We start from the raw sequence: 23707 nt of genomic DNA, 5'->3' as shown, positions 1-23707 counted from the left end.
AGTTCAGAGGACAAGGATCTGATAACTTATTCACTAAAACATGCATTTGAGTTTAGACAACTGTGCGAAGTTAAAACAATCTATAGCTTACTTTACACGCGACTGAAAGCATCGATAAACAAAGCAAACAGAATTAACTTTATTAATGTCTGGGACAAACGCAAAAAGACCTTTGCCAGTACCAAAAAGTCCCTCCATCGCAGTTCCCTCGCTCCCCTCAGAATTCTGAGAAGGGAAAGGACTGAGAAGGGGTTAGGATTTTAAAGGAACGATGCCAGAGGGAAGAAGGAGGGTCCAAGGTGGCAAAGCACCAAGGGGAGGAAATGAAAGTAAATGTGGAGGGGGGGGGAGCGCAGAAAATTAGGGACAACAAGAAGTTTAGGTTACATAGGAAGGGGTGGGATAGCCTCCCCCCAATTCCTGCCCCCACAAAGATACAAATAAGTTAATATCCTAAATATAAATACACAGTGCACCAGAGATACAAGGGCCGGGCTAGAGAAGGCTTTCAGATGGAGGAGATGAGAGATGGTGGTCCTTTCGCTTCAGCCTTACCTCGTTGGACAAAATGCTTCCGTTGGAGATGATGTCGGGCTGCTGGTCTGTGTAGCCGGTGACGATGGCCCCACAGGGGTTGTGCTCAGTGTCCATACTCCGTGAAGGGCTGCAGGGCTTAAGGAACATCAGGTCGGTCTTGGCGGACTCAGGGGTCAGGCAGACCTGGTAGCAGTAATTCTGGTTGTGGTGGTGGGAGCCGAAGCTCCCGGACTCCTCCACCGGCACTTGGGCCGGGTTACTGGGTACATTGGAGCTTTGCACCAGCATGATGTCCGACTTGCTGAGTTTCTTCTTGCGCGCCCGGGCTTGGCGGCCGCAGCAGGTCGAGCCCCCGCTGCCACAGCAGCAGCAGCAAAGGCAGCAGTCGCTGGCTAGACACGTGTAGATGTTGAGCTTCTTCTCTTTTTGGCAACGCACTGCAAGCACGATCATGGCTAGCAGGAATATGAAGGACACGGAGCCCAGCGCAATTATGAGAATGAGGGTGAGGTCCAGCGAGGTCTCCCCGCCGCCAGAGCGGCTGGGGCGCTGATGCTCCCCTGACCCCCCGCTACCGCCCCCGCCCCCACCCTGGGGCTCCACAGCTCCATCCACCAGCTGCACCACCAGTGTGGCAGTGGAGGACAGGGGCGGCTGCCCGTGGTCGCGCACCTCGATCACCAGCTCGTAAGGCCGCTGGGGGTCGCGCTTGGCCGGCACCCGACGCGCGGTGCGGAGTTCCCCAGTGCGCCAGTCCATGCGGAAGAGGTTCATTTCGTTGCCCCGCACAATGCTGTAGGTGAGCCGGGCGTTCTCGCCGTCGTCCGCGTCCACTGCGGCCACGCGGGTCAGCAGGTAACCCGGCTCCGCCGACCGGGGCAGCACCTCCCGCGCTGGAGTCCCGTTGCGCCCAGGGAGGGGCGCCACAATGGCAGGGGCATTGTCGTTCTGATCCACGATGAGGATGTTGACAGTGGCGTTACCAGCCAGAGCCTGGGGGCTTCCGGCGTCCCGAGCTTCCACTTGGAAGCTGAAGTCCTTGAGCTGCTCGTAGTCAAAGGAACGCAGGGCGTACAAGTAGCCGTTCTCGGAGTTGATGGACACGTAAGTGAAGACGCTCATGCCCTGGATCTGGCACTCGAGGATTGAGTAGGCTAGCTGGGCGTTGGCGCCCTCATCGCGGTCTGTGGCGCTCACCGCGTAAATGTACGCGCCCGGCACGTTGTTCTCGGTCACATACACGTCGTAGACCGGCTGGCTAAACCGCGGTGCGTTGTCGTTCACATCTGACACTTGTACCTGGATCGACTTACTGGTCGAGAGCGCCGGCTCGCCCCGATCCCGAGCCACCACTGTTAGGGTGTAGGAGTCTCCAGCCTCTCGGTCCAGAGGGGCCTCAGTCACGATAGTATAGTAGTTCTTGAAGGAAGACTTGAGGCGGAACGGCACATCCCCCAACAGCTCGCACTGCACCTGTCCATTTTCCTCTGAGTCGCGGTCGGTCACGCTGAACAGGGCCACCACTGTACCCGGCGCGGCGCCTTCGCTCACCGCCTCCTTCACGGTGCTGAAGCTGATCTCCGGCGCGTTGTCGTTAGCATCCAGTACTCGCACTAGCACCTTGCAGTGCGCGGGCACGGCGTTGGGGCCCAAGTCCTTGGCTTGTACGTATACTTGGTACACTGGGCTCTCTTCATAGTCTAGTTCGCCGCTCACCTCCAGCCGGCCGGTGCGCGGGGAGAGTCCAAAGAGCTCCCGCGCCCGGGGCGAAATGTGGCTGCTGAAGGAATACACGACTTCGCCATTCTGTCCCTCATCTGGGTCTGTGGCGTTGAGCTGGATTACGAGCGTGCCGGGTGGCGAGTTCTCTGGTAGGGACACAGTGTAGACGGGTTGGTCGAAGGCGGGGACATTGTCGTTGGAGTCCAGCACTCGGATGGTGAGTAGGGCAGTGCCGGTGCGCTGCTGTTGGGGGGGTAGGCCTCCTCCCCCGCCGCCTCCCCCTCCTTCTCCTCCTCCTCCCCCTCCTCCCCCGTCCACCGCGGTCAGCACGTAGCGGTGCACCGCTTGCTGTTCTCGGTCCAGCGGCTTCTCCAGCACCAGCTCCGCGAATCGGTTGCCATCCCCCTGGGTCTGCACGTCCAGGGAGAAGTAGCTGTTGGGGGTTATCTCATAGTCGCGCAAGGAGTTGGTGCCCACGTCTGGGTCGAATGCGCTCTCCAGGGGGAAGCGGGTGCCCGGCGTGGCGCTCTCAGAGATCTCCACCGTCAGGTCCGGCTCCGGGAAGGAGGGGGGGTTGTCATTGATGTCCAGCACTTCGATCTCTACCCGGAACAGCTCCAGGGGGTTCTCCAGGAAGACCTCCAGGTGCAGGACGCAGGAGGGGCTCTGCTTACAGATTTGCTCGCGGTCGATCTTCTCGTTCACATACAGCACCCCGGTCTCCAGATTGAGGTCCAAGTAAGGGGTCCGCGAGTTGGGCACCGTTTGAAACCTGCGAGCTGAAAGTTTTGTAATGTCCAAGCCCAGATCTTCAGCGATATTCCCCACGAAAGTGCCATGTTCCTGCTCCTCCTGCACTGTGTAGTGAAGCTGGGAAAAGACTCCTTCCACCATCCAGAGCAAGGCAAAGAATAATAGCACAATCATCTCCAAAGGGAAAGGAAGCAGCTTCCCGCAGCCAGCCAGCCACCCAATCACCTCCCCCACCACCACGAAAAAAAAAAAAAAATCTGAAAAAAAAAATACAAATAAAAGTGCGCTATGTGGGGGGCTCCTGTGGCTTTCTGTCCTTAAAAATCTTATTCCTTTTGCTTCATTTTAGGGCTTCCCCCAAATCAGCCTCATTTTTCAATCTTAGCGCAGGAAGGGTGACAGGCGTCCCCTTTCCTCATCTGTAATCTTCCCACTGACCAATTAATAAAATAATAATACAATAGTCAGCGTCCTTTATCCCGACAGTCTTGGCGCAACGCGGCGCTGGCAAATCCCAAGGAGGAAATTTCGATATTTCAAGACTGTCCTCGGTTTGTCTTCTTGCTGATGGGAGGAGAAGGAGGAGGAGGAAAAAGAGGAGGAGGAGAAGGGGGAGGAGGTGGAAGAGGAGGAGGAGGAGGAGGAAGATGAAGAGGAAGAGGAGAAGGAAGAGGAGATGCTGCTGGCACCGCTGAACATGCCTCAATGTCAACGGCTGGCAAATGCAAAAGGGCTTAAAAACAGCAAGAGAATTTTGTGCCGGAAAAACATAGAACGGCTCTGCAGCATAAAACTTTCATTCTCTTCATTTCTCCGGATGGATGTTCTTCTTGGCATTTTCTCCTCTTTTCGCTCTATCTGTATTTTTTGGCTTTCATAGTTCTGTCTCCCTCTGTCCTCATCTCCACCATCATCTGCCTCTCTATTAAGTGTGATGACCAGTTTCTTTCCTGCTGTTTTCTTCCCAAGCCTCTTTCCCTCTAACCTGTCTCTCTTCCTTCCAGTCTTTCCCTCCTCCTGCTTCAGCCCTAGAGCCTGTGATCTCGGCTGGCAGTTTCTGAGCTCCGAACGCTCCGCTTTTCTGTTTTTGCGCAGCGCCCTCATTCTGCCAACCAATCGCTGAGGAGCACCACCCACCGATTTGCCGCTAATTGGCCAACCTGGCTGTCAAGCAGGTGCGTCATTCGGCAGCTAGGAGGGGCGGGATGGAACCAGTGTCCCGGCTGGCGGCCGGGGTGAGTGTGAGTGTGAGAGTGAGAACAGCCTCGCAGGTCCCGAGGCGCTGGCTGGGGACTCTGCCGCGGAAAGTTCCCAGTCCCCAGCCGCAGGTAATGGAGAGGGAATAGAGAGGTTCCCTGTTTGCATCAGCAAATGCGAAAACATAATAGCAACAGCAGCGGTGTCCTCTCTCCGGAGCGGGGTTTCCAATGACGCTAACATTCTTTTTCCTTTAAGGTATTTTCCTTTACTACTAATCGTGGAAATAAATCACCGGGAAGGGAAAAAGTTGCAGAGGGGCCACTAACTACAGGGGTTACCTAATAAGGGACTCTGGCAGAGTTTGGCTTTTTTTTTTTTTTTTTTTTAGAGATATGGATTGTGTAAAAACTAAGCGTGAGGGTCTGAAGGGGCTGTGTGGAAAGGAGTGAAGCGGTTGGAGTGTGGGGCGGAGGTGGGTCCTGAAACGCCCAGGGATTCACGCCAAGGGATGTGGGAGGACAGGTACTATAGATGTGCAGAACCCTCAGACTTGCCTCTTCCCTTCCTCGGTGTATATCCACGACATTCTTACCAAATAGATTAATCCCTTGGGGACCGAGTTCAAACTGAGAGCGCCTTGATCAATGACTGAGGAGTTTCATTTGAGCACTGCCTTCAAGCACGCCAGCCTAAGGCTCGACTCGCTGGCATCTTAGCATCGCTGGGCGCTGCGAGGCGCCTCGGATATCCCTGCGCCTCACCCCGCCAAGTGCTACGCTGCAGCGGCGCGCTCAGGCTATTTTCTGCTTTTTCTGACATTTGGAGATCCTCCTCCTCACCCCCATGCTAAACCGTGGCACCGATTTTTGCCCAGTTTGAGACAAGACCGCTGGATGGGAACAGCGGAGCGGCTGAGAACACGGGCCGGGTTGAGGATGGGTAGGTGGGCAGGGGCCGAGCGCATGCAGTGCCCTAGTCTGTGGGGCTCCGGGTATCGGAAAATGCGCTTGCACACTTAACGGTGCTCGCATCCATCCTCCTTGGCCCGGTGCACAAGACTGTGCAAAGCCCCAACGGAGCGCCAAACCACACACCCCGATCTCGAAGGATGCGCTTGAGGAGCTCTGAGTGCCCACTGCCATGACGCGGGGGCAGAGCAGCGCATCCATGCATCCAGTTCTTGTGAAGTTAAAATACAGCGCGAACTCTTCAATGCTAGAGAGTGGAATGAATGTCAATTCTCCAAGAAAAAGATTTTTTAAAGCGTATTTTTTTATATTAACTAACGGGCTGTAGAGGGTTGTTATTCACTAAAGCTGTCCCTATTCAGTCTTCTTCCTATGCCACAATATAGAATGGTCCCCTGCGGCTTCCTGGTAATGAATGACCCGAGAGTAACACCGCCACAACCTGCGAGAAAAGGAGAGCCCTTTACCCAATCCTGAGGTACGTCGACATTTCTTCGTGGCAAGGAATTAAGGAGAGCGAGTGCCCACAGGCGTGATTACAGACTGAGGCATGGCTCTGTGAGTCCCGTGAGTGCGTGTCTAGTGCCCTGACACCCCCACCCTTGGCTCTTTCATGAAGATGGGTCCTGCCTTTGAGCGGTTAGAAGGAAAAGATGCCAGCAAAAATGGCTAATCCTTTTTCAGCAGCAGTAAATTGACTACTGGCCATAGCCAAGAGAAAACCGCTGCAGTTAAAATGATTTTAGCATCGTGTCTACCGCTGAGAATGGAGTGGCAGTTTATAAAAAGGACCTGTGGATCAATGAAAAGGAGATTATAGTGTATCTGAATATTAATAACGGCATTGCCTCTGTATTTTCTACCCCCCCCCCCCCTTTTCTTTAGATCTGCGGGATTGAAATGAAATATTTTGAGCTCTTTCAACTGACTCATCAGAATTCTGGAGCATTTTTAAAATGACGGTAATTTTCTAATGTTTTCATTTATACGTTTGGAAACACTTGTGTGTGAGCGCGAGTGCACGCGTGTTTGCATGTGAGAGACGTGTGGCTGAATGACAATGCAGATCCAGAAATTGTTTGAGGAAGAGGGTTTGTGTTTTCAAAATGTAGATGAAGTTTGAGCCGACTTGGGGCGTTCGCTGAGAGCCACAGAGCTTCCAGAGGTGAAGATGAGAACGTGGAGAGATGGCCAGATTTGCCTGTAAATAATCACTACATCCACTGTAACACTTGAGCTGCATTTTTTTTTTTTTTTTTTTTTGGTAGCTGTTGTGTTTGAGCCGGGAATTCTCTCTGTAAACGTGGGTTACAGGCGTCTCCTAGCGGCGAAAGCAGCATAGGGCAAGCCAGAGAATTTTTCTTTGGCGCTTTCTCGTTTGGCAGGGTTCGCCTGTTGGGGGCTCTGCAGGATTTCTTGGGTCGCGAAGGCCTGTGTCCGCGCCGGCGAAGCCAGCCCAGGTCCTCTAGAGGTCTCGCCTCTCGGACTTCTGGTCTCTGAGGCTGCCCCGGGACCTTCGGGGTGACGACGGGGTCTTCTGCCAGAGGGAACATACCCGAGCCCAGCCGTCCTCCTCCCTCTAGGTAGCTCCATCCAAGGGCAATTGAGAGAGTATTTTGTTCAGGCCAAGATTCAGATACTGGCGTTAATAGCCTTCCCTGCCTCTTTACCCTGGAACCATTACACAGCCCCACCCCGCCACCCACAAAACAAAGGCCTTTGAAAAAGGCCTCTTAATTCCTTTTCTTTTTACATTTCCTTCGGTGAACCCCGGAATTTAGTGAGGCCATGATTACAAAAATAAGAACCTTGGTAGAGGGGTTCACGACCTCTTTGAAGTGCAGAATATCCTGTGATACTGCGTCCCACTCTCCTCCCTCCCCCCATTATGGACCGCGAAGGGAGCAGTAACGCCTAGCGAACACAACCTTATCCCCCACCCTCAACATCCCCTCCAGGGGAGCCAACCATATGGGCTAAAACAAATTGCATCCTAAACCAGAAGGGGAAAGTAGTTATTATTTCGAGGGATGTATCAAAATCAATTGTCATAAAAGTCCTGGTTGGTGTATGAGAATGATAATGCACACTCATGTATTTCATTGGCCTCTAAGTACAGCAGAAACTGGGGGGCGCTAAGGATCCCACAAATGCGTTTTATATACATAGTTACAAACTTCAAAACTAGGTAACAGGGTTGCTTTCTTCCCTACCCTTTTCTGGAAAAGGCGGGAGGGAAACAAGTTTGTTAACCAGCGTTTGTATAAATGAGTGTTTGCAGTGATTTAACTTGACTTGAAAGCAATTTGTTTCTAAATCCTCTTATTATTGCAGTGTGCCCAGAGCTTTGAGAGGTTTTTTTTTTTTTTTTTTTTTTTTTAAGAAATGGAAGAGAAAAATTTAAATCGTCAATGAGAAGTCTTTCAAACACCAGATCCAGCCAGGATTGAGCTAGGTGGTTCCTGGCATTTGTCTTCCCAGCAAGGAGAGTGCAGAGAGCAAACTCAGAGGACCTGGACCTTACTGCATTTCTTATGGGTATCCATGAGATAGGTTTATTTGTAGTAGTGTAACCTAACTTAAGAGGTAGGAAGGCAAGGCTTTGGGGGCAAGACACTGTGTTAGTTTTGTTCATCTACTTTAGAAAGAGAATGTTGACTAGAGTTTCTAGAAAAGATTTATAACTTATGCTATTATAAGCATTTAGGTGACTCTTTAGATACTGTGTTATAATGTTCTGGTCAACAGAGAACAAACCAATCCATGTTTTGAGGATTGGGAATACTAGCTATTCCATTAAAACATTACTTATGTTCAAAGTAGAAATGTTCTTCTCCATTTTGTTTAACCTAGTTAATCTTGGTGCGGCTTCACATTTCAATGTTTTTTTCAGTTATCAGACAGGGCCAGTGTTTTGTTAAACTCTAAACAGTGAATTAAAAGCACTGATGAGCTGAAGCAGCCCTCTAATGCAAAATGACAAATTGCACTTAAGCAATACATGAAGAAGAAAATGATTTATGGATTTTTACAATGGTCTGAGCAAATGAAAGCAACATGAATTATACATCCTAATGCTCACGATATCATTTTCTAATAATACTGTTTCAGTTCAGATGCTACACTCTCATCCTTTCTATAAGAGATATTGATCAATAAGAGGTCCAGGAATATTTTTAAATTAGGCAATGGTGTCTGATATGGGTTCCAAATATATATATTTTTTCTGAGTATGGGGCAGGGGGTGAACATTGAACATAATAATATTCTAGCAGCTCCTTCACATATTGTGTCTTTGGGTGATAAATAGTCCTTTGGAAACTTATGTTTTGTTCCACACCTTTCAGAATGCAAATAAATAGATCTAATTTAGAATGACAAGCTTTATTACATCATGACCTCATTCTCTGAAAATCAAAATGCATAATCTCATCTTACCTTTTCCTTTCATTGCTTTTGATATTGAAAAATCTGGTTTCTCCAAAATGTGTCTTACCTTCTTCATATTTGTTTTATCCTATTTTTCCAGAACATTGTTTAATTCCTTAGTGTGTTAAAGACACACCTGAGTTAGTAAAAAGGTCATATACCTTGGTTTTATTTTGGTCTTAGTAGACAGAATAGATTTTATGGCTGTCATAAATTACAGGAAAAAAAATCAGATTAAATTTTATGTGGTGCTTGTTTTTTGAGTCTGGAAAAAAAAAAGTTTAGTTACCTCTGTGTTATGATGAGTGTCTACTCCTAGCACTTTTATTTAACCATTTTTGGCTTATAAAAGTATTTTAGGGCATGGGTAGAATTTTAAGTGAAGACTGTCTTTGCTGTATTATGTACTCAACCACAGGAAACTTCTAATTACCCAGAGGCCTCCAGAGCCACATTATTAGGCTTAATCTTAATTATCCAGGTTTATAAAAAAAGAAAAAGAAAAAAATTGAATCACAGCTTCTGCTTTTGACAGCATTAATAATCACTCTTACTGAAATCAATGAAGTGATTAGGATTGTAAATAAGAACTACAAGATATCACATTTAAAAAGCAAGCTGCTTTGCTAATATAAGTGATGTGTGGGTTTTACTGATGGAGCCCAATGGTAGAAATGAAGGTTGAAACATTAGGATCAATTCAGAACAATTTCAAAAAGTAATTGCAAGGCCTGATTAAGTTTATATAAGTAAGAAAAAAAAAGATGTTTAGAATTCTGTGTTTTTTTCTTCCCCAGTGTGTTTGCTTCTTATTTGACAATGATACAGTCAGCATAATGCTAGCATTTGTCTGGTAAGTATAAATTGTGTTCTTAAGGGAAAGCCCCTTGAGTTTGTAAATACAAAATGAGATTACCCAAATTGTGATTAGGGTTATAAGCCATAGCATTATTTTCTGAAGAGTTTGAAAATGTTATTGGAGACAGACACCAGGCAAAGAATATCAAACATAACTTGAGAATTACATTAGTAATTAATAATTGGAATTACAATAGTAAACAGTAAATAGATACTTCAATAAAAATTTATCTATTTCGGTTTGATTGCCACCCTACTTAGTATAACTTTTTATAAATCAGAAACTTGATTTTCATGATTTCTTATTTCAATGGGCCTAGGATGCTACACTGTAAAGTGCTTTATTTTATTACAATTTTTGGAGGCTTTTTAGGTGAAATTGACTAATGACTTTTTTTTTTAAGATTTTATTTATTTGATGAAAAGAGACATACAGAGAGAGGGGAACACAAACAGGAGAATGGGAGAGAGAGAAGCAGTCCTCCCACAGAGCAGGGAGCCTGATGCAGGGCTCGATCCAAGAGCCAAGAACCAAGAACCAAGAACCGGGTACCCTGACCTGAGCCAAAGGCAGACGCTTAACCGCTGAGCCACCCAGGCGCCCCTTGACTAATGACTTTTAACAACAGCCAATGTTTTCCAAGCATTCTTACATGAGTTATCATATCCCTCCCCATATCTATAAGTATACAAAATGAGAATTTAGAATGAGTTTATCATTTCAACATCATAGGTAAAGATACTAAGGCTGTTCAGAGTTTAAGTAACTCTTCGAATGAATACAAAATTCACATTCAGGCCTTTTGATGCTCATGTTGAGGCTCACTTTCCTACACCATGATGTTTTTCTAGTTTGAGTTAGATTTATTTAAGAGGTGAAACAAACAAACAATGAGCTAATTTAGAGGTGGGGTTCATCCAGATTTTGTACGGCAATAGTGCTGGTTTTATCCTAGTCAAAATGGCTAGTAAACTGAGTTGAGCCATGGAGAAATTCATAAATGAATTTAAGGAGCTGTTGTGTGTGTGTGTGTGTGTGTGTGTGTGTGTATGTATGTATGAGGGAGTATTTTCAGGAAACCCAAGCTTGAATATGTTTTCTTACAAGATTGAATGGTTTCTAGCACCCACCTCTTTCTCATGCAGAAGTGTTTGATATGTAAATTGTAGGTTTTAATAACTAAAAATGGAAATTGATAAAACAAATATGTCCAAAAGGAAGGCAGCTCTGCTTCATCCAGTCCTGAAAAATACAATGTTAATCAGTGGTTCCAGAAGTATTGTCTTAGTTTACTAGAGTTTGTTAAAAGCTAGAAAAAAACCAAGAAGTATATCAGATTTTTACAATTCAAATATTAGTGTTTATTTTGTATAGGTTTCTGAACTTGTCTTTAATTTAAAAGGAAAACTTTCTTTGAGCAAAATTTCTACTATCATTTTATACTAATTTCTTCAGTGTTGCTCAGAAAAGATTGTTTTAACTTTCTATTTTAAAGTTAAAGAAATTTATTTGACAATTTTGTGCCAGCAGAAAATGAAAGGAAACAACTTTAAAATAATTTTAATACAGAAAGAAATAATCAAAGGAAGATGATTATGGAATCTTATTTACCTACTGTAAGTAAAATATGTATTATTATTTTGATAATAAGTATTGACAGAGGAAAATATCATATTTCTTTTAGAAGTGTATCCAGTCACTCAGAGAATGTGCAATGTAGACTCTACAGGGTAGGTTCTATATCTTACTCATTTCTAAAAGTACCCAACTGTGGAAGGCAATGGTACAGTCAATTATGAAGAACATAAACTTGAGAATCAAGTCAAACTAGGCTCAAATCCCTGCTTCTCAAAATATTTGAACTTGAACACTCTACTTAATTCCTTTGAAATTCTGTGAAAGTGTATTTAACATGCTGAACATCTGTTAAAATATGATAATATATATTGACCTTGTTGAATCATTGTGAGGCTTAACTAAAATGTTCTATGTAAAACTCTTGGCCCATAGTAGACTCTCAATAAATGTTAAATATTATTATAGCAAAATGTTTGAAATAAAGTGTCCTTAAATAGGATGCTTATTGAAAATAATTGGCACTGATTCCTAACTCTTTTATCTCCTTCATGAAACACAAACTATTTACTTTGAGGTGCAAAAACAATTTCACATTGTTTCTATTTTATAGGAAATTATAATTTTGAAAATTGGATGCAAATAATATATGAAAAAGACTAAACCAACATTTTAATTAGGTACCAAGACATAAAAATCAATAATGACCTTTTCTCATAGTCGTGTTTTATTTTAAAACTTTTGTTTTCTTCCAGATAAGTTTGAATTTTCTATGTTTTTAATTTATATAATACTGACATATAGACAGGTTTTAAAAATCATTTTGTTAAGAACATGCTCTTTCATTGTGAAAATTTGTTTTTCTTACTTCTGTTTTTATCGAAATTTTAGGATTAAAGTACACTTATTTGATAGGTTCACTTATTTTTCTTCCAGTTCTTTGATGTAAAGCCTTCATACCTATTATTCTATTCATGCTGATGAGTACTAAAATTCTCAAAATTAAAAACAAATTAGTGAATATCAGTTACTTAAGATAGAATGAGTTTGTTAGAATTAGACTCAATTCTGAGTCTCAAGCTTCAATCGTATTTGACTTTCTCCTCAGCATCCTTCTCCTTGCAATTTTTCTGCCTAATATTGCTGTTATTAGTATTGTATTCTTTTAGCAGCTTCTTAGAATTTTAGAAGCAAAAACATGCATGGGTGCTAGTGTGATAGGAGCATAGTCATAGGAATACTGAAAGAATAGAAAAAATGTAAATCATGGATATATTTTTTTAAGGATTCATACTCAATTTGAAATATAAAGAACATACATTAAAAGGTTTGAATAACTTCATTGAACGGAATGAAAAAAACCTGTTAAAACATATAGTGACTATGACCACCAAGTGCATAACAGATAAAGAAAAGACTACAATAAAACCAATTAGTTCGGCACAGATTTTCATTAAAGGGCATTTTTGGTTATGATTGATTGATTTTTGAGAGAGAGAGAGCACACACGAGTGGGGGTGGAAAGAGGGTGAGGGAGAGGGAGAGAGAGAATCTCAAGCAAACTCTATGCTGAGCACAGAGCCTGACCCCGGGCTTGATTACAGGACCCTGAGATCATGACCTGAGCTAAAATCAAGAATCAGTCACTCTGAGCCACCCAAGTGCCTCTTGTTATGATTCAAAACTATCTGAAGCAGGGTAGAGGGGTTTGCACAGTGGAGAAGTGAAGGCAGTGAGAGCAGAAAGCTTTCTGTAGAGATCATAAAAAGAGCAAAATAATCTTTTCAATTATGGGGCAATATCCTGACCCTGGACTCAGTTCCTTAAGTCTACCATGTCAGAAGGCCTTAATTTTGTTTCATTGGATTTTTTTCCTCTCCATCACCACCTGCAAGAACTTGGCCAAATTTAAGGTCAGCAGGCAAGGGTGATATCCTCATTCAGCATACATACCTGAGTAATGCTTTTGGTATGGTTTGGGCTAATAGCCAAAGTTCAGCTTTAGAATTAGAATTATGATAAAACGTAATATTATTGCTTGTTCATTAGCATCTATATTTGAGGACCTTGGGGCTGTTGTTAATCTAATGATGAAGTGCTGATTGCTGATTTTCTTAAACCATTTTTTAACCTTTCCTACTCAGAATACCTAAGTATCTAATTTAACAAAAACATATTTTCATTCTGCTGGACAGATAAGAGAGAGAAGTATTACTTAAGTCTAAGGAACCTAACAGACATTCAGCTAACTGGTCACATTTTTGATGGATTTGTTGGCAGCATAACAGGTACTTCATAAAAATGTGCTGATTAAATAAATGAATGATTGACCTTTTAACTTTCTACTATTATTCATCTTAAAAGGTATTTCTAAGATATTTTGCTCAATTCCACAATCTATGTTTTTAATAATCTGTATTTGAGAAAGGTCTTTTTAAGTTGGTTATTGCAAAGAAACACAAGATGGAAAGTTCACCATGTAAGTGCTTACAACTAATGAAATGCATTTCTTCTCTCTCCAATTACTACTCAAAAGTGATGTATCATTATGATTTTGTTTTCTAATTTTCACCCTATTTCATATATACTATGTTGACCTTATATACAAATATGAATAGAGCAAGGAAAATGGCCGATATTCTGAATTGTTTTATTCCTTTTATAAGGTCATGACAAACTAAGGAGTTCTCTGTGATTAGAATGTTAGATGTTAAGGGTAAACATTGATGAGATGGGAGGACATTTGCTGCCTCAGACAGAATCAGAAGATACTATAATTTAGAAGAGTATTTCAGGATTAAGTTAAAAAAATGTTGATTAATTTTGTAGACTCTAAGTGATATACTGAATTTCAAGCCAGAGGGGACACTGTCTTGCTTCTAAGCTTCTCTATTCTTTAATCTCCCTAAATGGAATTATGTCACTTCAAGAAAAGGCTATCAGTTGTCTTAGTGTGTACAGATATATAGATATATCTATATATATATCTTTCTTTCATATTCCCCAGCTTCCTTATTCCATAATTGCCAGACCCATATTGTAGTTTAGATGTTATGGAGTTTGGAAACAATTCTGTCATTAGTCTGACAACTATTTTACATATGCAAGATTCAGAATAATCCTGTGAGGTTTTTCACAGACTAATAAAGTCAGGATTAGTTGACCAGAATGAAAGATTTCAGTGTAAAGGTGAAGTACACACTTTAGGAAAAAAAAAAAAAAAGCATAGTAGTTAAAACTATGTTTTTGATATAGGAAAATTTAAAAAAAGTACCAATTGGAAAAGGATAGATGACACATCGGGTGATATAGAAGTTTGCTTGGTTTAAAATGGAGAAGTTTCATGTCTCTTGTGAAAAGAAAGGTTTATTTTTTCATATTTCATGATAAATGAAAATGAATTCCCTGCAGGATTTGAGCATTAATTAAAATATATAAAACCATGGGATAATTAGATTTATGATAGCATCTGTCAACTGAAAAAAGAGGTAAACTCGAATTACCAGAAATTGAGTTTATTCAGGAATAGCAAAAGAACTACAGATCGGAAGGCAAAACTTACCGAGTTTTTGTGACCGAGGGCTGCAGAGCGCTGCAATGGACAAGGAGTGCAAAGAGTGGGGAGTCCAGCCAGAATCTAAGCAGTAAATTTATTGGCTTGAGAAGAGGGAGAGATTCTTTGCGGATGTCCATTGGCCCAGAGATAAGTTTCCCTCTTTTTTAAATGGGGCTTTTACAGCAAATCAGTATCCCAGGTTTCCCTAAGAGCGCATGCGTGAGATTCTGCATCTCCGAACCTCTGAGGCTTGGTTTCGGTTTTAGACTGAAATCCTTTCAAACGCGGCAGGTTTAGGTCGCTCAGATACCTTTCTTCCAATAGGGCTTAACGTTGTGCTCTTAGGGTTTACTCCCGAAGGCAAGTAAAAAAACTTCCGGAACAAATATGTGAGAGATAGCAGAAACTGTGCTCTTCCACTACGTGAGGCCCTCCAAGGGAGAACAGTAGCCTTCTCCTCCGAGGCACTCCTGGCATCCCCACCCCAATTAACCAAAACTGCTAATGGTGGCAACAGATGGAGATTCTGGAAGGGGAAATCGAGGCTTGAACTTTTTGGACCTCTCTTTACTGCAATGTGAGTTCCCTTTTGACATTGATGTGGGAGGAGGGGAATTAATATTGTGAGCCTTTCTTCATTACCAGGGTTAGAAAAATACCCATTTTTTTGGTGTTGAGATTCCAGAAACTCGTAAGAGGTTACTCGGTTAGGGAATCCTGAACTAATAACCTGTTTTTCAGATTCTGAGTGGAAAGTTTTTTTTTGTTGTTGTTTTTGTTTTTGTTTTTTATTTATTCATTCGCGAGTGAGCGAGAGAGCGCGTGCGCGAAGTGAGAGCAAGGCACGTAAGTCCAAGCTGGGCGAGTGGTAGGCAGAGGCAGAGGCAGAGGGCGAAGCGACTCTCTGATGAGCAGAGAGCTCCATCCAAGGACCCCGGAATCATGACCTGAGCTGAAAGCAGATGCTTAACCGCTTAATCGACCAAGCCACTCAGGCGCCCCATCCTCCAAGTGGAGAGTATTTCTAACATGCATAGATAGCTTGGACGATGTCTTCTGATTGGAAAACTAAGTTATTGGTTGTTTTATGGTTATTTTTTACTGAAATTCAAATTAAAATTTGTCTAAAATGTTTTTGTTTTTTCTTTCATGTTTTAGTATATCATTTCTTATTTAACTGTTTTTCTACAATCAAATATATAAGATTTATCTCTGAAAAGCAAAAGAAAAAAAAAGGGTAAATATCAACCTAGAACACAGGCTTTATTTTAAAAATCTATTCATCTTTGGGGTGCCTGGCTGGCTCATTGGGTTAAGCCTCTGCCGTGGGCTCAGGTCATGATCTCAGGGTCCTGGGATTAAGCCCCACCTTGGCCCCTCTGCTCAGCAGGGAGCCTGCTTCTCCCTCTCTCTGTCTCTGCCTGCCTCTCTGTCTGCTTGTGATCAGTCAAGTAAACAAATAAAATCTCAAAAAAAAAAAATCTATTGATCTTTGTCATGATTCTTTTTAATGGCACACCTGAATTAATCTAGGATGGGAAAATTCATTTATAACTTTAAAATAAATGCTCATTTAAACAAATGCTCCTTTTTTTCTTACTCTTAAAGTTGGTGGCTTAGACTTAGCTGACTTTCTTATGACTTATGTAGCATTTTTATGTTTAAAATAAGGACACTCATGGGAGCGTGAGATCTGATTTATAGATTGAAGACTATAACAGGAACGCCTCTATTTCTGTGCTCTGAAATTTTACATATGAAGAAGAATTTTAGATATAAGGATAGAAATGCTGTTGATTTTATAGTTTATTCTAACTTAAATAATTATGAATAAAATAGATTAAAATTAAACGTTATGGCATTTAAGAACATATTTTTAATACGGTGCTGTTCTCTTAAATTGCTGATGATCACAGAATCCCTGCTGAATTTGTATTGTGTTCAGCAACATTTGCAAATTTTTTTTTTATCTGAGAAGAATGTGTTTTATTTCAGTGAATTATAGGTGGCAGTATACATAGCTAAATTCTGTTTTATTGCAGATAGATAGAAGATATCTCAGTTGGTTAACAGTTTCATATTTAAGCTTTTTGTAATTCTAACTTCCATTCTAAACTCCCCTCTTCTTTTTGTTTTTGATATAAAAATATCAGATAAACTTCCTCAAATAAGAATATGCTCTTGGGAAGTATTTTAAAGCTTAAGTTTATTCTGAAAGATACAAAGATTTTTTTTTGTAATGTTATTAAAGGTACATTAGAAACAGATAATATTCACTGACCAGTTGATTTAATATTAACATCAGAATTTTAAAACTGAAAATCCTCTTAGAATTATATATCAAACCAGTGATAGGAGATTTTTTAATCTGTCTTTACATCTTCTGTTTTAAAAGTTACAAGCAAATGTGTTTTGACTGCTAATTGTAAAAATTCAATACTTTCTTGATTTACTTTCTTGACGTGTGATATCTATCTTTGAGAAGAAGTAGAAAATTGCTATTCTTTATGCCTCATATCCACTCTGAAAGTATTATATTCATGACTATGATTATAAAATTATACATGTTGTAGAGAAACAGAAAAACTTTAAATTGATGATCAATACCCATACCCATCTTATGGAGAATAAGAACATTAGGCATTAAAGTGGTCCATTGACACCATCCCTTCCGGAAATTTTCACAAAGTGTGTTCAAAGGATTTATGAAGGTTACTCAGAGACATGCAGGGTTGGAAGATGTGGCAGAGTAGAGGTGAGAGCCAAAGAGGCAAGCAGGTCAAACTCTGGTGCCCTGCAATTTTCCTGTTGCTTTGTTTTACATGTTGAACTTTGTAAAACAATCTTTCCCTTTTAACCTAAAACCATTTTATCTAATCCCAAATCCTTACATATAAAGGAGAAAATTGACAATGGAGTAGACTGAGTAGACTGAGATACTTGCTGAGGGTCAAGTCAATAATTAGCAGTGTAGGGCTGACTTTACCCAGTATTGCTACTATACTGCTAACCAATAAGTGGTATTTACTTTGTATATGTGTTTTCTCTGTTGTGGGGATTTTTTATGTTTGTTTCCTTGCTTGCTTTGTCCCTTTCCGTACCATAATTTATTTATTTTAATGCAGTCAGTTATTTTGCAATTTTGGGCCTATATGTAACTTATAATTTTCAAATAAATTTGCTTGCTTGCAAATGCTCACATTAATGCTGGGCAGTTGTTTTAGGATCATTTGTTTCTCTCAAGCTGATACTGAAACATTATTAATTCTAATAAGAAATAAGTAGATGTAGAGGAATTCAGAAACTGTTTCTTCAGATTTTTTTCAAGATCAAAAAGATAAGTTCTCAAAACTTGAGTGTTTCTGAAGTACTTTCCAACAGGCTTTATTTATTTTTTTTTTTTAAGATTTTATTTATTTATTTGACAGAGAGAAATCACAAGTAGGCAGAGAGGCAGGCAGAGAGAGAGGAGGAAGCAGGCTCCCTGCTGAGCAGAAAGCCCGATGTGGGGCTCGAACCCAGGACCTGGGATCATGACCTGAGCCGAAGGCAGCGGCTTAACCCACTGAGCCACCCAGGCGCCCCGGCTTTATTGTTTTTTGATAAGATGTGGTTCTCTAGCATTTGGAAGTCTGAATACCCTTAAGCATTTGGAGTCCTGAGGTAGGCATAGGCTTGCAGAAATATAAGAAGACTTTAGTTAAATGTATTGAGCTAAATTCATTTGAAAAACAAATGGAAATAATGAAAATAAACCCCAATCTCCTCCCATTTGGATTGGAGAAATGCAGTGGACTCCAGGAATTAGCCTCCCTGTTTTTGAATAATTTACTCTTTCAGATAGCTTTTGAGTCAAATAGTTATGTTAAGAATGAGTATCTTTTCACCTGAAAGACATATTATGCTTGGAGCTATCATATTCCCACAGATTATGTCTTTCTGAGAATGTTTTATTATTATATTAGTTGAGATCTTAATCTTTCCCACTACAGATGCCTAGGTTTAATAAAAATAAATAATGAATAAACATGTTCAAGATGCCGATAGATATTGCAGTGTGAGTACAGCGGACTTATTTTGCGTGTTTGTCTAGAGCCTAGGAAAAAATCATTTATTTCGGTTGTGCTTGCATAGATCTGTATGATAATCTAGATTTCAAGTTTATGAACTCAAATTTATTTAATATAGGGTCTTCCCCAGAAGTTAATACATCTTTATGCTTCAATATGAAATAAAATGAAATAAAAAATGGCAGGAAGTTTTGGTTCATTCATTTATTCCTTAAAGAAATGCATATTCAGCATCTACCATGTGTCAAGGTGTTTGGGATATATTAGTGAATAAAACAGACAAATGTTCTTGCCTTCATTTTAGTGTGTGTGTGTGTACAGACAACAACGAATCAATGTATTAAATAAATAAATCATCTAGTATGTCAGAAGGTGAAAAGTGCTATGGAGAAAAGGAAAAACTGAACAGGTTAAGAGGATCTTTAATTTAAAATTAAGTACCTCTGAAATTGATGAGGGTTATAGAATTCAGAGATGACATAGAGTGTGTTATTATTAAGTGACTATGGTTGTTTTGCCATAGGAAGAGAAAACAAACACAACCTTAGCTGTTCTTTTTTAACATTTCCTTCAGGAGTTGCTTTAAAGTAGATTTCTCATTAGCCATTAAATTGAATGTTTTCCCACTAGGCGCTTTGCCCCAAACACTAAATTAGTGGGAGAACCACTAAGATAACTTTGTCATTCTAATGGCAAGAAGGTTTTTAAAGAAAAGGTGTAAAGGGCTATTTGGATAGAGAGAAGGTTTCCTTTTTTTTTTTTTTTCCCTTGGCAGTAACTGAAGTTAGTATTTAAGAATGTGTCACTGGAGGTAAAACTCTGGTTTAAGATCTTGAGTTCCCAGAAGACCTTAGGAGAATTTGTTAGTTACATTATCAAAACCCTTATCTTCCATGAGGAATGGCTAAACAATAATAAAAATAAATTAAAAGCAAAAAAGAAAATGTAGTTATTGCCATTTGAACAAGTAAATTTCACATGGAAACTGACAACAAAGAACTTTATCAAACTTGACTGCTCCAAGAGCCTTCCTCCATTGCTCTTTGCAAAAATACCATTCTTATGCAAGCAGAAGTCCTGTCCTCTGTGAATGCGTACTCTGTAATTACAAAATGCTCAATCTTGCTTTAATGCTCTGAAGGATTTTCTTCTGCTGCCTAAATTTCCTAGTTTTATTTTAGTAAAATGCCTCTCTTCCAAGCTTACATATTTATTTGTTACTGACTTCATATACTTATTTACTCACTTATTTAAAAATGTGAAATAAAGTCCTATATGTTTGGGACATTGTGCTCAGTGCTTACAAAAACTTTCTAGTAAAAAAATTTCATATGAAAAGTGGTAAGGTGATACCACTAGTCTGAGTACCTGATTTGAGAGCCATGGTTTAGTTCTTTCTGGCTTATAGCTGTATAGAGATAAGAAGAGATGGATGACAGGCAGGATATGGGTAGAAGTATCACTAGATACTTCCGATACACCGGATACACCAGAAAGCAGAGAGAGGTATCTGTATAAATTCAGTTAAGTGCTACACATGTGATGATGTACATAATGAAGACAAAGAGAAAAAGTTAAATGTTTTTGCTTTTAATAAGAAAGAGACATTTTTAATATATTTCAGAATGATTTCAACACAGTGGTTCACATTTATACAAAGTTAATAATAAATTACATTAATGGTAATACTCCTTTACATTTATGTATTTAAGAAGTTTGTGAAGTCCTTGATTAGTTATTTTTTAAAGTTCTTTCATAAAGAAAATTATTTTGTATGGATTATATTTTTAGAATTTGGTAAATAAATTATACCATTATAGATTGTATTTAATCTACATTTTTTAAAAGATGCTTCATATATATTTAGCTTACTGATATGCTGTACCTGATTTGCTGCAAACCTATTTTTATATAAAGATTTTCCTATTTTACAGATTTATAATGCAGTTAATGAATATATTTTTAATTCTAAATGTTAAAAGAATCATATTTAAATCATTCTTGCATTTACATACACTGAGCTCAGTACAGTACACCATATATGTAATTATCTTATATATGCTTGTGGATGTCTTGTTTCTAATAATTTTATCACATATTGGAAATATGTGTTTTAGTTTCTATAGAATAATTGTTAAATTTCAAATAATATCTTTCTGGGAGAAATGTGAGTAATTAAGCAGCATAAAGCTACCTATTTAATTAGCCTACTTGTATCCACAGAAGAATCTTTAGTTGTAAAAAGTCAGAGGGAGCTTGCCTTTAGTTAATTGAATCAGAGGATTTTTCACCTTTTTACATTTCTCTCTACTCATTTGATTTAGGTTTAGTCACTCTAAATGACTCACTAAAAAATTCCAGACTGTATACTTTTGTCTAAGTAATATTTTGTTGAAGTCTCTCTATGGTCAAATCTAGGGCCAATATCTAACTTATTTTGTTACCAGAAAGGCATGAATATGTTTTTTTGATAAAGATGTATTCAAATATGAAAATAGATTTCATTGATCTTTAAGAGTAAGGGATTTAATATTTTGACATCTACTGATTAGTTTAAAATGTAGTTCAAGAGCTGCTTAATCTTTCTTGTGGATATTGGTAAACCACAGGTGTGGAGAACTTGGCTTACATATAGATCCTTCTGTCCCCAGTTAATTGTAGTGTTTATGAAGGTGAACTTTACCTGTTTCAGCTTAATATTTCTTCTGAAAGGGCAGTCCTAATTTAGAAGCAATTGAATAAAAAGCATCATGCTTTTAATTACTTTATAAAAATAACCTGATTCTTTCCCCCTTTGAACACTCTAAATTAGATTAAACTTTTTGGGGAGAAACAAAGCCGAGGGGAGTTGTTTGAAGCCCAATTTAAGTTACTAGTCCTTTTATGGAATAAAGGAAACTAAGAAAAAGAGCAGCTGCCATTTCAGCTCAATAACTCCAGTAGCTCCTAGTGAAATCATTTTGAGACTGCTGAGTAGAAATAGTTTAAAGGTCTGTTGTAAAAGAAACAATAATTTTATTCATTAATTAGACTCGTCAGAGACTGCTTTGATTTTGCAAAAGTGAATAACCTTTTATTCCCTGGTTATAGTTAAATCCTTAAGCTCATTTGATTTCCTGTGCCCCATTCGATTTCACTTTAAGGTTTCACCTTTGCAAATGCATTATACTAGGCCAATCCCTTTAATGTTTTCCTTTCCCTCTCACTTTAATAAAAAAGCAGGGTAACTTTTCTTAAAATGAACACAAGACAGGGAGAACATAAATTGCAGAATTGAATGCACAAGTAATAGAAAGAGCAACATTTTGTTTGTGTTTCCTACCTCAACTCGAATAGATTATGAAGACTGCTTTTTTTTTCCTTACCAATGATTTTTTTGTGTTGTAAAATATTGGATTTTTATGGAGATTATTTTCAGTTTTGCTACTTTTTAGTTGAGATTGATTCAAAGGCAAAATTTATGCCAGCATTTGGGATTTTGCTGTCTAGCATCTATCAATTCACACTTAATTAATTTGGAATTTTTGAAAATTTTGGTGTAGTATTGAACTTTTCTGGCCCAGTGGAAAAGAGTATATGAAACAAATAATAGTGTAAAAAATCATATATGAGAAGTATACATACTTAGAGATCAAGCAGTTTTCATAGTCTTAAAAAATAGTTGAAAATGTTGAAAACATTCTATTTTGTTGTTGAAAGCATTCTTTTTCAATCACTTTGACATGACAGTTTCAACTTATTTATTAATCATAGCATTTATGTTCCTAAGAAATATTTTAGATTTTAGTATGTTTCAGGTTACAGTTGCTTAAAAGTCACTAATTTTCATTTAATTTTTAAATGTAATACATTTGCATACATTTTAACTAAATAGTTCAGTGTGCAAAAAACGGGAATTTTCTGCTCCCACCCTCCCCATCCAAGATACCCAGTCACCAAGGGCAAGTATTTTGAACTTTATAAGCTTTTTCTTTGGCTATTTCTAGCTATGTATCTAGATACTTCATTGATATTTTTATTTCTTGACCTCTCAATTTTAGGCTGCTTATAGCTATTAATGTCCCAGAGTAGAAGCTCTTTTAACAATGCATTCATACATATTAAAACATGCTTCTATACCTTCCATTATCCCACTGGAATCTTACTATAATTTTGGTTAAAATATTATTTGGTGATTACATTATTATAAGTATGAAATTTGTTTATATCTTAGTCAAATGCCATATGCTATGAATATAATTGCTTTCTTGTGCAATGGATTTTATATGGAGTGGATGATAAAGTATGTCTTTAATTTGTATATACCTATCTCTCCAAATTCTCCAGAAATGCTATAAAATTCCCTCAGTACATACATATCAGATAATCTTTTAGATTCTTTTTTTTTTTTTTTTTTCCCTTTTCACTGCCAGCATCTTACTCTGTTCTGCGGCAGCTGAGCTGCAGGTCAGAGAAACAGTTATCAATCCCAGGATTTCCTTTCACCATCATCTGGAAATTTCCTGTGTGTTCTCTTTTGTCCAGTTTATATTTATCCTCTTTCTAGGTTTTTCCTTAATTTTAGGTGAATGTGTTGTCCAGAAACAAATGAGAAAGGGGTTTGTCTTGGGAGTCACATTTTTGAGGTCATAGAATTCTGAAAAACTTTGTTGAACATTGTATTTTGACTGAAGATCTAATTCTAGTTCAGAAATGTTTATTTTTCCAAAAGTTGAAGATTTCATTTCTTCTAGCTCCGAAGGTTGCTCTTGAAAAATCTGACATTCTGATTCTAAATCTAGCTCTGTGTAATGTGACCTGTTGTGTTTATTTATCTTTCCAGAAGATTTTAGGATTTTTCTCTTTATCTTTGGTATTCTGAAATTTCAGGATGATACAACCTGTGTGCTGCTCCACACAATACAAAACAAAAACACATTTCACTGAGCTGAGTACTCACTGGACCATTTTGCATTCTAAAATGTGTGTGTTTTTAAAATACATCTGTTTAAATATACATATATATGTGTATTGTTAGGGTCCGTAATCAAAGGAGCGA

General features: G+C 39.6%; 1 protein-coding gene and 1 long non-coding RNA gene across 5 annotated transcripts in view; one reads left to right on the top strand and one right to left on the bottom strand.

Annotated features, from left to right (window-relative positions):
• PCDH10 (protocadherin 10) overlaps positions 1 to 4054 on the bottom strand; it is a 61031-nt gene extending 56977 nt beyond the window's left edge. For both annotated transcript variants that reach the window (XM_047718443.1, XM_047718444.1), the window contains exon 1: positions 556 to 4054. In XM_047718443.1, the coding sequence (XP_047574399.1) occupies positions 556 to 3186 (2631 nt within the window). In that variant the 5' untranslated portion in view covers positions 3187 to 4054. The remainder of the gene's footprint in view (positions 1 to 555) is intronic.
• Positions 4055 to 4271: 217 nt separating this feature from the next.
• On the top strand, positions 4272 to 15727 carry LOC125093389 (uncharacterized). Of its 3 annotated transcripts, XR_007125226.1 has the most exons (7): positions 4272 to 4467; positions 5543 to 5658; positions 6066 to 6142; positions 9407 to 9462; positions 10999 to 11084; positions 14924 to 15176; positions 15407 to 15727. It is a non-coding gene; the product is annotated as an uncharacterized LOC125093389 (long non-coding RNA). The 3 variants fall into 3 exon arrangements; XR_007125228.1 differs by having other exon boundaries at positions 14924 to 15727; XR_007125227.1 differs by having other exon boundaries at positions 10996 to 11084; positions 14924 to 15727.
• The last annotated feature ends 7980 nt before the right edge of the window (positions 15728 to 23707 follow it).

This window comes from Lutra lutra, chromosome 2 (genome assembly GCF_902655055.1).
Source record: "Lutra lutra chromosome 2, mLutLut1.2, whole genome shotgun sequence".
Taxonomy (NCBI): domain Eukaryota; kingdom Metazoa; phylum Chordata; class Mammalia; order Carnivora; family Mustelidae; genus Lutra; species Lutra lutra.
This window is presented reverse-complemented; position numbering and strand designations above follow the sequence as displayed.